The sequence below is a fragment of the Pundamilia nyererei genome, unplaced genomic scaffold (genome assembly GCF_000239375.1).
Source record: "Pundamilia nyererei isolate P.nyererei 1_Seehausen unplaced genomic scaffold, PunNye1.0 scaffold00683, whole genome shotgun sequence".
NCBI classification, from domain to species: domain Eukaryota; kingdom Metazoa; phylum Chordata; class Actinopteri; order Cichliformes; family Cichlidae; genus Pundamilia; species Pundamilia nyererei.
The window spans coordinates 31,174-44,069 of NW_005188084.1; the positions used below are offsets into that span (position 1 = coordinate 31,174).

General features: G+C 42.8%; 1 protein-coding gene across 1 annotated transcript in view; it reads right to left on the reverse strand.

Moving 5' to 3' along the window:
- Window positions 1-8,012: 8,012 nt before the first annotated feature.
- LOC102196048 (CUB and sushi domain-containing protein 1-like) overlaps window positions 8,013-12,896 on the reverse strand; it is a gene marked incomplete at its 5' end in the record, with an annotated part of 51,172 nt that continues 46,288 nt past the window's right edge. The window contains 2 exons of the mRNA XM_005754841.1: window positions 8,013-8,245; window positions 10,062-10,174. Coding sequence (XP_005754898.1) covers window positions 8,013-8,245; window positions 10,062-10,174 — 346 coding nt within the window. The remainder of the gene's footprint in view (window positions 8,246-10,061; window positions 10,175-12,896) is intronic.

Genomic DNA, 12,896 nt, shown 5'->3' on the forward strand with positions numbered 1-12,896 from the left:
AATCTCACTAATTTCCATTTCATGCTGCCAATATTTTATACAGTTACACTGGTATGTATTCAACCGCTTTCCTCAGCGAGTTCATCAAAAAGGGAACCCTAATCAATTCATGTTCCTTTAGAATGACTAAGGCTTGTTTAGAATTTAACATTCATTCAAATCGACCGAGTCTCTATTGCCTTCGCCAATAGTTCTACCACGTAGTGAAAACAGTTATTATCGGGAATCTATAAATGTTAAATATAGAACACAGTCAGTTTATCTCAGCAGTTATAGTGTTTAGAAGAAATAGCGCTGACTGAATTATCCAGACAGCCTCCACAGCATAATGGAAAGTGTGATGTGAGATATTTTTAGGAATCACTGGTGCGTGTGGTAATCTCTAAAGATCCAGCTGGATCCAGTAGATTGGTGGTAAGCTGTAAATAAAGGAAGGTAGAAAATGGATTTTAAAGTGCAACATGAGATAGACCAAGCTCTCTGGATCTATGAGAATAATGTAGTTGTGTTCTTTTTTTCTCTCACTATCTCATTAAAGAAAGAAACTTTGATTTCATGAACTGTAACAGTTCACATAAATTCCCTCCTAACAAAGACTAGGGCTGCACCTATGTTTTTAATGTTCTGAGTCTTTTGTTTATATTTGCAAGCTGTAAGCACAATTTCCTCCACAGGAGGTTCATTCAATAGAATAACTATACTATTTGAACTTATTAATGGCATCTGTAATGATTGATTTCTCTTTCTAATGTCTCTATAGAGGCAAACTTTCTCTGACTACAACAATAGCTGGAGGGAAATATCATAAAATCAATGAATCAGTTAAATCCCCATGAAGCCAACTATTTTTGTCCAGTATATTTCCAGTGTTACTAACTTTAATGCAAACAGCAGGAGCACTTTGAGGCTTACTAAACCCTGCTGTTAAAAGGATCAGTGATTCTGAGGATAGTAGTAAGCAGAAAAAACAAATAACTACATACCTAATTTTAAAAAATGAAATAAGTTATTTGGCTGTTGAGGTAAACAGTCTGACTGAATTAATGTTGAATAAGTGAATGTATGGTGAAATTAACATAATAAGCTGCAAAAGACATTTAAGATAAACATAGAGGCTCATATGCCTTCATTATAAACTACTATCCATAAAACTTAAGTTTGAAGACCACTCCTCTAAATAATATTTTTGTCTGCCAACACACCGTATTTTGTATTCATATTATGCCACGACTCCTTCTACAATAGTGCAATTTTCTGCAATGGCTATTTGCAACCCTCTGAGATTTAGTACGGCGAAACTCTGTGAAATAAAGGCTCCACTATGAAAACTATCTGGCTAGAGGCATCGGAAAAAACTCTAGATGAATAAATCTTTCTTATGTGTAACATCATGAGTAAGGACCCAAAATCCCCAAGCAGGAGGCTGCGATCTTTTTGCATCTCGTCCAATGGATGGTGGCTACAGGGCTCTTGCCACAGTCTGTGCAAAGCCTTGCATCAAGTCAGCAAGATTTGGAAGCTCCTAGAAGTGTTCCTAATGGATTCTACACCAGTCTACACCACGGACAGACAGACAGAGGGAGAGAGAGAGAGAGAGAGAGAGAGAGAGAGAGGAAATGCCAACACCAAAGGGGATGAACTTCCTGCAATTTTACAGATACACACATTCAGGCATGGGTACACACACATTACATGTTGTAATGCGGTGTAAAAGTGACACCTCATAATAACATACAGATAATGACACAGTGGATATTACCACAACAACAACAAAATACTCATGACCAGCAGTAACACATGTGCCTGAATATGTACACACACAAGCAGGCGGTCTTCTTTTACTTCCCTGATCCGCATTCACACATTCTTGTCTTCACTCTGTTGCTTTACCAGAGTGATGCCTATGCCTAGTGATGCCATAGGGGAATGTGTGTGTGTGTGTGTGTGTGTGTGTGTGTGTGTGTGTGTGTGTGTGTGTGTGTGTGTGTGTGTGTGTGTGTGTGTCATTTTATTTTCTTCACAGAAGTCCCTCAACAGGAGGAGAAACTCTGCAGCTAGCTTAGGGAATACAAAGAAAAACAAAAGTACACTCAGGCTCTTTCTTTGTGAGTGTGGGCACATTTGTAGGTGTTAGTGTAAAGTGGTATAGTGTACGACATTAATTAAGACTTTGAACCGGATTTTCTGTTTTGTATTAATGGTTAAATAATCTTTTTAGGAAAAGCTACAAATGTCCAGAAAACTAAGCATTTACTTATTTCAGACTTGTGGGACATAAAGTAGGACGTCAGTGGAATTGTGCTTGTTGCGAATCATCGATCAAATTGGAGTGAGAGTTGTTTGGAGGATGAGTCGCTGCCTTGGGCTCTTTCTGAGCAGTTTTTGGAGTGCATATTCTGCTGCCCCTTGAGAGCACAATTGCAATGAGGGTATGCTAAACTGTTTACAGCTGTTAATGTATTTGATAAGAGAAAATAAAGGTCTGTCATCGCTTTGCATTTCTATTATATTGTTTTAAAACAAAAGAAATAGACTGGCATATCATATGGGTGGGGAAAAAGCACTTCAGCTACACTCACAATAGAAAACAACAAACAGTTCATTTACTTTGTGAATGCAAAAGTAAGGCTTTGTATCTGCTGGGTTTCTTCTTACAGGTAGCAGCACTTAACAAATGCTCGGGGGAAGTGCTGGTAGTGCTCCTTGTTGCTAAGTGACAATTGCGAACTTATTTGAGGCGAGGCAGCCTTTTACTAAAAGTTTAACTATTTATAACTTTCAGCATTTTGCACCCAGCTCAAACAGGAATGTGCACCAAGAAATCAAAAATAAGTAGAATTGTGAAAAAAGACTGCTATTGGACACACACGTCAAAATCCATATAGTTTCCATAGCTGAGGCTACAGGTCTAACTCCTGATGAAGCAGCTGTAAGAGCACATAAATATTTCAAATGATTTTATGACTGCTATTTTCTAGGGGAAACAGATGGAGGTGATGGCGAGGGAGAGGGGAGAATTGCATGTGACAAAAATTCTAAATTCAGGACCCCCCAAACGCCATCATAGCATCATGACTGTTAATAAAAGATGAGTGAAGCACTTCTCATTTTTCTCCTTCTTCCAGTCGTGTCTTCTGTTTTTTTTTTTGTTTTTGTTTTTTTTAAGGGGAGAGTGATCGTGATCTCATTTTGGATGTTGGTCTTCTGGTATTATATTGTGTCGTGAAGTCAACAAATGAGAAATATAGACAGATATGAATGCCACCCTTCTGTTTATCAACTCTTCCCCAATCTTCTTGGTTATCTATCTCTACACCTCTCTCTCTCTTTCAGAATCTCTATTTACTTCTTTCTCTGCATTTTTCTTTCCCCTCTTTCTCTTTCTGCTTCAGGGGAAATTAATTGATGATTATCGTGCCTTGCAGAGTTGGTATGCAAACCTGCTTTTTTTATCAGTAAGGCTTGCTTTTTCACCACTTATAGCTTTATTTGACAGCACCCACCTACCCCAACCCCCCCTTCTTTCTCCTCTCACTCTATCTATCCCTCTCTTAGGTGACTGGGGTCTTATCAGTAAGCTATGTGCTCAGACTTATAGTTCAATTTGGTCTCCTTTAATAAAAGGATAGAACTGAGAGAAGATTTGTTAAGTGAATTGGCTATGTGAGCAGAGACAGGGGCATATACAGACAGAGACTGGTTGTTAACGGCAATAGAAAAAATGGATTCTATTCTAGTGTGGTTCAGTTTAAATGAAAAGGTACAAAAAAACCTCTTAAGTAATGTAGAAGAGAATGTCATGGGAAAAGAAAGACAAGGAGGCAATCTGATAAAGGATAGTGAAAGATTTGCTGAGGACTGAGACACATATTTTCAGGAATCCAAGGGCACTGTCCCCAACTTCCAGATAATGTTGCAAAATGAGTGTCAACCAGAATAGCCCCACGACATCCTTAAGGGGAATCAGGTGAATGTCATCCTTCCAAGGGGTGCAGCCACCAGAGACTTTTTTTGTTTAACTACTTGAATGACCGAGTCATCCCCTCATACACAGACTCTGTGCTTTCTACTGAAGGCATGTCTATCAGATTGAGGAGATCTCTAACCCTACTGAGTATCCCTTTCACAGCTTGATTATATCCCCAGTTGAAGTCAGAAGCACCTCATCCAAACCAAAAACAGTGTAGGCAGAAAGTTGCTTCTACCTCCAGAGTCGTCCGACAGGGTGTCAGAAGCCCTTCGAGGTCAACAGAAAGTCTTGTTTCAAAGCCCCTCTTAACTACACACACCTATGTTTTTCAATCAGTCACTGTCAGAGTCATACTCTGCTTTGTCTGCTGGTGCCTATTTGCTGTCTGCAGGGTCCCACGAGCCAAATAAACTTGATAGGACAGCTTCTTAAGTGTGACAACACTGGCCAGCAACATTTGTTTCTGGTATTGTTGACATGACATGGCAACAATGAAGGTGGAAAACATTATCCACTCAGACTTAATGTTCCCAATCCTGTTTTGGAGTGCTGCCGAAGCTTAGTTGCGAGTTGAAGATCCCTGGCAAATAGGGTTTTGCTAGATACTCTGAGGGCACCTTTGCTACATGTAATCCAACTCACCATCAGGTGGTGATAAGTTAGCAGCTCAGCTCCACCTTTTACTTATGTGTCAAAGACATAGGTAAAGATCTGATGATGCAGTTAAAACCTAGGGTGTCCTGGTGCCAAGTATACTTATGCTCAAACATGGTGTTTGTTGTAGACAAACTGAGATGAGCCCTGAAGTCCAATATCAAATCAATACTTGGGTTCAAATCAGGAAGACCATTACTTCCAGTCAGTCTAACAGTCTCACTGTCATGCAGTCCCCCCATAAAAGTCTCCAATAGTGACAGTAAATACTAAATAGTTATGAATTCAAGTTCCTGTCTTTGTGACACATTCTTAACATTTTTTTAGAATAATATTCAAATTGACATATTTTTTTGTTTTTATTTTTTTAGACATTGACAGTGTAGTCTGTATATTCACATGGCTTAACCGTTAAATGCACAGTCCTAACATCACGTTCACCCTTCAAATCTGAATCCGAACATTTTAGGTGGTCCCACTTTCTTAATGAATTAGAAGAAATCAAACAACACTGAAATATCTTAAAACTAAATATAATTGTTGATTTGGATTTTGCCTAATTGCTGACAGGAGCAGAGACGTTTTTTATATTTTTTATGCCAAGCTTTAAAGTGAAGTTCTTGATGAGACAGCTAAGAAGTGTTTTTCTGTTATGCAGGTCAAAAAGCCATGGCCACATTCATAATTTAGCGGGTCAGGGCTGTTTGGGTTTTGTTTGACAGCTGTGTTCTGTTGTTTCAGGTGGCAGCGTTATGTTGCCATGAATACCATGTGACGCGCTCTCTCTGCGACTGTGTGTTTTCTGGGTGAGAGAGCGCCTTTTTCTTCTTGTTGTTATGCTAGAGCTACGCCAAGCAGTTGGGTTAGCGGCAGTGATTTTCTGTTGAAAATAAACTGCTGTGCTCCCTGGCAATATGGGGAAGCAAGACCAACGACACCTCTGTCTCCTTGCCTGAGCTCGCCACATTGGTGTCAGAAGTGGGATAGCTCACCCTGGCCGGAATGAAGAGAGACATTCAGAGGCTGGAGCAAGCCGTCGAGGAGAGCATTCGCTGCTTGGGGAGCTGGCGATTGAGGAGCGAGGAAGCGACCACCCATGTAAGTCCCCCAACGGGTCCCGACAGCGTGGTGTAGTGAGAGGACCACCGCTCCAGCTTCCTGCCCCCCTCCAAGGATGATGCATGGTAGTGGACCAAGTCGGGCACCTCAAGGGACACTACCTGAGCTGCCGTGTTGAGGACCAGCCCTGCCGGGCCCTGGTAGACACGGGGTCTACCATTTCCCTAATACGACCTGGTGTACACCCTGGAACGTCCAGGCCACTTGTGATGGGTTGGTCACCCACCGACCAGCTGATGACGGTGACGGGAGAGAGAACTGACTTGCGGGGGAAGAAACCGTTGCAGATCCGAGTGAAGGATCTGGAGCTGGTGCATGACTTCTGGCTTGCTGACGTCCAAGATCAGTGCATCATCGACCTTGATCTGCTGACCCGCTGGGGGACCTGCGTTGACACCGTGAAGCTGGCCATCACTCTTAGTACAGAGACTCTGGCCCTCCAGGGCAGTCAAAAGCTGGGAATGGGGGGGACCAGAGACAGACAAGCCAGGCTTCTGGCAGCTGCCGCTCAACAGACTTCGGGTGCCGGTAGCTCTGGATCATCTCTATTCACCTCAGCCCCAGCCTCTAAGCCCGACAAACCTCCCTCGACTGAGACAACCAAGGCTATTGATGACCTGTGGCAGCGCAGCAGTGTAGGTCTTAACATTGACCAACGCCAGCAGTTCAGGTGCCTCCTGAATGAGAATGTGGACATCTTTGCCATCAGTGACAAAGACTGCAGGCAGACGGGGCTGGTCCAGCACACCGTCGACACCGGCTCTGCTCAACCCATCCGTCTGCGCCCACGCCGGCTGCCCCTCTCGAAACGGCAGGTGGCGGAGGAAAAGATCTGTGAGATGATTGCGGCTGGGGTGTTTGAGCCATCCAACAGCCCATGGGCGGCACCCGTGGCCCTGGTGGGAAAGAAGGATGGCAGCCCGAGGTTCTGCGTGGATTTTTCGCCATCTCAGTGCAGTGCAGTGCTTCCGCGGATCGACGAGGCCCTGGATTACATTACCGGCTCCAGCTGGTTCATCTCCCTCGACCTATGCAGCAGTTACTGGCAGGTGGAGCTAGCCTCCGAAGCAAGGCCTAAGATTGCATTCACCATCGGACAGGGGCTGTGGCAGTTCAAGGTCATGCCATTTGGGCTCTGCAATGCCAACGATGTTCGAGAGGCTGATGGAGAGGGTGCTCGTGAACATCCCTTGTAGCCACTGCGTTGTGTACCTGGATAACCTGTTGGTGCACGTGGCAACTTCGGCAGCGCACTGTCCCACCTGAGCGAGGCCTTCAGTACCATCCGACAAGCTGGGCTGCGACTCAATCCTACGAAGTGCCAGCTGTTGGCGAAAGAGACCTCGCTCGCCATAGTGCTGGCGGTGCGGCACTTCTGGCCATACTTGCACGGCTGCCGGTTCCTCCTGTGCACTGACCATGCATCTTTAACTTGGCTCAGGTCGACAGCATGGCAACGCTGATGCCCTCTCCGCATGGCTGTCGAGTGCCGCTACTGTCGGCGGCAGTAGGAGCGGCAGTAGGAGGCACTGGGCGTGGCTACTGCTCAGGCCACAGCCAGCGGAGGGGGATGGCTCCCACTGACCACACAGCAGCTGAAGGGCCCAACTCAACGCTCCACTGCCCCACTGCAGCAGTACCTGGTTGGGGCCCTGATGGAGTGAGTGGGAGTGGACGTCCTAGGGCCTTTCCCTGTCACCGAGTCAGGGAACAGGTATGTGTTGGTGGCCATGGACTATTTCACAAAGTGGCCGGAGGCCTACGCGGTGCCAGACCAGAGTGCAACCACGACGGCAGAGAAACTGGTGGAGGAGATGTTCACCCGTTTTGGGGTCCCGGCTGAGCTCCACAGTGACCAGGGGCATAACTTCGAATCGAAGATCTTTAGGGAGATCTGTCGGCGGCTGGGGGTGGAGAAGACGCGAACCACCCCACCCCACCCGCAAAGCGATGGCTTGGTCGAGCGCTTCAACCGCACGCTGGCCACCCAGCTTGCCATTCTCAACAGCCTCCACCAGCGGGATTGGGACCGACATCTGCCCCTGGTCCTTTGGTCGTATCGGACTGCGGTTCAGGAGTCCAGCCAGTGCACGCCTGCAGCGGATGGGAGCTCCGGACGCCCGTAGATTTGGTGTTCGGGTCCCCCCGAGCCAGGGATTGATGGTGGGCCAGAGATGGACTACTACAGGAGGCTGAGGGAGCGGCTGCAGGTGGTTCATGACTACACCTGCCAGCCCCAGGCCAGTGCCAGAGTACGACAGAAAAGAGCCTACGACACCAGGTGCTGAGGGGGAGCTTCCGTGCCTGGTGACAAGGTTTGGGTGTACTGCCCGGTTTGCAAGAGAGGAGTGTCCGCCAAGCTCTGCAGCCACTGGAAAGGGCCGGCGGAGGTCGTGGACCAGCTAACAGAAGTGGTGTACCGGATGCGCATGCCTGGCCCGGGGTGCATGGTGGTGTTGCACCAGCACAGACTTTCACCGTACCGACCGCTCACTCCAGCAGCTGCCGGGGCAGGGGATGCTGGTGGTACCCCATGTTCTGATCGTTCCCAGTTCTTTCTGAAATTGTCAGGCAGTTTAAGAAATGGAACAGATTAATACCTGATCTTTATATTAGAATTTACTTTGCCCTTCATGTTGTCTTTCAGTAACTTGGCTCAAAATCTCTGGATCTTCTGAGATATATATATTGATAAAATCCAATTTTTACTATACTTTTTCTTTTCGATATTTTTGTAACTGTTAGCATGATTTGCAGCTATTGTGGTCATTTTTTGTTTCTGTCCTGCTCCCATTGCTCCCCCCAAAACAATTATCATTTCGATATTTGTCTGCTTATGCTGTCAGGAAACCGAAAGAGAGTGAAATTGTGAAACAAATAAATTATTACACCTAATGCAAGCCAACTGCCCCTTTCAGATATACTTTCTTCATCTTTCTGCTTTTTGATTGATAAAATACGGAGGAACGTAAATGTATTATTTGAACAGAGCATGAGGTTCTGCAGCAATGCACAGGCTGTAAAAATCATGTGTTCAGTACTAGTGCTTGCACATACTGTACGGATATAGATAGGTCACATGACAGACAATCCCAACTATAGACAGGACAACCCAAACTATTTATAAATGCCATGTCTTGCTTGGATTTACACACAGTCTCTAAAAAACGCACTACCAATCAATCCTGAGGCTATAAACACACTTAAGGGTCCCCACAGATGGGAAAAGGAACAAAGGTAAGAAAGGGTTTTCTTTCAATATACATGAACACATGAATGGGACACATCTAGAAACACACACAGACACACTGCAAAAAGAAGAAGAAGATGTGCACAGAGAATAACATTTACGTGAAACAAACATGCACTCACACACTGGAGTCAGTGTGAAGATCCTGTCTCTTGAGTTAGTCTTTGATATTTAAAGTTCATCATTCATAGATGAACTGTTACACAAACGTAATGAAATATATATGTATATGTTTAAGAGTGCACTCCATGTGTGTATGCACATCTTCCAAAGGTCAGGCTAAGGATTTGTGTCGTACCAGGCACGCAGACATGGAACAGTCTTTTGTACAAAACACACACACATAAGAGACACATCAAAACTGAACATTCAACTCTTATTGTGGAAATCACAATAAAGAAAAATGAATGCATGGATATAGTATTTGTATACATATATAATGTATGGTGTATTTAAGTAGTTCCAACTAATCGACTGATGGCCAAAACAACAGCTCTGGGCTGCAAGCCCAGGTTCGGTCATGCAGAACTATGAAAATGAACAGTTAATCCCATAAATCAAAAGCATAGCTAATCTATGGAGCTTCACCTTAATCGTACACAAATTTGTTGGATGCTTATAAGTGCTTGATCAACTGAGAGTTTGCTTGCCTGATTTCTAGAGCTACAAACAGCCACACCTGACTGACTCCATCAAAAAAAGAAAACTAAAAAAACCCCAAATAATTTCTCCTGCTCTATTTTCTAATCCAAAACACCAGGTCATCACTGAGAAGATGTTTGATTAATCACTGATAAAATAGAAAAACCTCTAAACAAAAACAACAGCAAACAAAGTGTTAAGCATTACATTCAGCTCCATTAGTATGGTCAAAGTCTCAGCACACACACAAGTTACAGGACCTGTAACTATCGTATAACAAAAAGGACTTTTACACAATCTTTTCTTGAAAATCTTACAGTACAATACATTTTCAGCACCATACCAACAATATGCAGGTTCCAATTTATCACTGTTATCTCTGAAAGGACCACTCATACACATGAACACAATGGCACGTTTTCTTACCTTCATACACAGCTTTGAAACCCTGTGCACTCACAGCAAAATCTGTGGTAAACCACAAGGCCAAAATGGATCCACTGCTGACTACAGGGGAGGGCAGCATGAATCCTGACAACCTGCAAAAGAGGAAAAAGTAAATTATTGAATCAGCAAGACAGCCCATTTCTGGAAATTAATAATGAGGCAAACCTTTAGGCAAATGTTTATGAAAACCTGAAACATGGAGCTGTAAGTACATGGCTATGTTGATGTTATCATTAAGAATAAAACAATAAAGGTTCCCACTGAAACGAGGTCTCTTCATGAGCTCCTATTTGCCTGTTTTTTCTCTGACGCTGAAGAAATGCAATTTGTAGTTTGTGGCTTTTCCCACAAAATCTCTGAATCTGCAACAAAGCAAAAGAACCGCCATGATAACTGATCATGTCATGAGTACCGGTGACTGCAGACAGGATACGCTTCACTGGAACAGTTTGGTGGTCACAGTAAAAGACTATCTTTGATCTTTTAATCTTGGATGGTATGTTCTGAATATAACTACTGCTTCGTCATAATGAAAGAGCCAGTAGAGGCGATATAAGGTTAGAAATATCTGGATGCCTGTAGATTCTTCTTTACAAGGTTAACATAAATATATTTGACTGAAAGGAAACGACTAAAATCAGTGTAGGAAATATGCAGGGTTTTTCCTACACACATTTTTGGCCAAAGCAATTTTAAGCAGCACTAAAAAAAACTAAACTATGCCACGTCTGGAGAGTGTGAAAGACAAGACTACAGAGGAATTGTTGCTAAAAAAAAAAAAAAAAGCTAGGGGCAAATAGCTGTTGATAATAATAGGGTAAAAAGATGAATGCTGGTTTTTGACCCAGCATTTCGAGTTTTTGTTGTGGACTCATGATTCATTTCTTTTGGGATTTGATTTATGTTCCTGTTCTATATCTCATTCTTTGAAGTATTTTATTGTTCCCTAGTGCTTTTGAGGTTTTTTCTATGCTTTTCTGATGATGATATTAGTTTCCATTCATATCCAGCCTGTCCTAGTCTCTTCTCTGTGTTTGTATCCCTTTCTGACTCCCCTCTCATGCTCCCATGTTGTTCTGGTCCCTCAGTGTCCTGTCTTTGTGTTTTGTGTCCCGTTTTGTTCTGTCATGTTAGTATGTCTAAGTCCTGGTCCCAGTCTTTATTACTTTCTGTTTTATCTTGATAGACCCTTGTCTCGCGTGAGCTAGGTTCAGTTCTGCTTCCCCTTGTCTCATTGGTTAGTATCAGCTCAGCTGTGTTTCCTCAGGTGTTTCCACTCTGCCCTGATCTCCATTTTTGTACTTATACCCTCACTTTGCTTCTGTTCTCGGTCGTGTTCTCCCTCGCAGTTTTGCCTCCTAGAAGATTGTAGAAGTTGTCCTAGAAGTTATCTTGTGTCTGCACCTGCATTATTTTGTATTATGTTAGAATTCAGCATTAGTCCTGCCTTTGGGTCCAAAACCTGCCTGCCATGACACTTACATAAATCATGGGTTAAGTTTATTTTTAAATTCTGATCATTTCAAACATCTGAAATTCTGAAACTAATTAGGGGCTCTTATATTTTGGCAATGTCATTACATTAAAACATTTGATAATTAGTGACTTTTTAAAAACGTAACACTTTAAAAAGTCCAGTTTATTTCCTATAAGTGTATTTATTTTGAAAACCCAAGGCAGGGTGACCAGATGCTTGAAAATCTAGTCCTCTTCTGTAAGTCAGTGTCAGGTTTTTATTTTTTTTAAATCCACTATTACATATGTGTGTGAATAGAAGAGCAGGTTTAAACTGTGAATGTCAGCTTACACACTTGAAGCTGTGATGATTTGCCTTTAAACTCTAGTGTGACCTGATCTTGACTTAAGATGACTGACTGAAAAGAAATGTGTTTGCGTTTCCCGGTACCATATATCCATACTCAAAAATACAGACAGCCAGGGATACTGACACATAGAAAAATTGGTTTGGATAGACTGAAAATGTTGCAGGTCTATTTCGGGCCAGGTATTATAGTCACATTCAAATACTTGTCTGAGAGAGACAGGCTGTGAAAACACATCCACCAATCAAAGAGAGGAAAAATACAAATCTACTAATTAGAGTGATTAATTTCTAATGAATATATGTCAGTTGTTCACACCTGTCAGTTAAGCATCTATGGTTACCACAGCAATTGGACTCTGTGTAACTATAGTGGAAAAAAATAGTGAGAAATTTCACTCAGCACTACTCTCAAGAAACGACTTATGAAAGAAAAACAATAATTTGTATGCACCTGGTTTAATAATCATGAGTGCCAAAGAAGTTGCTCTCCAAATGGTTATAAAATGTTGCCTACAGAGTGAAAACTGTGCACTCAGTATAAGGTTAAAGAAAGAAAAGGGTTTTTGTCTGCTTCTCACACTCTGAAGATTCCATCCACTGAAATAAATGGATATTTTTCACCACGAAACTTTAATTAAAATATGATTTAACTTCTGGTCTTTACGGCTCACTTGTTGTTAGTACTGAAAAGCCCCAAACCAACTGTTTTACTCTCTAGCCCTCCTGCTCCTGACATCTAATGCACCTCTTTTGATATTAAGGGGCTAATATGTTCCTTGTGCTTATACATAGCAGGCAATGCTTGCATTCACCAACCTACTAATATAATATAATATAATATAATATAATATGGTGAATCTGTGTATATAGTTTGACAGCTTTCTGATATATACTTGAGGAGCCCAGCAAGACGAGACATGCACAGGCAGCACCAAAAACTCTCTCTCTCAAACACACGCTGAATAATTGATGAGTGCAAAGATAATTTG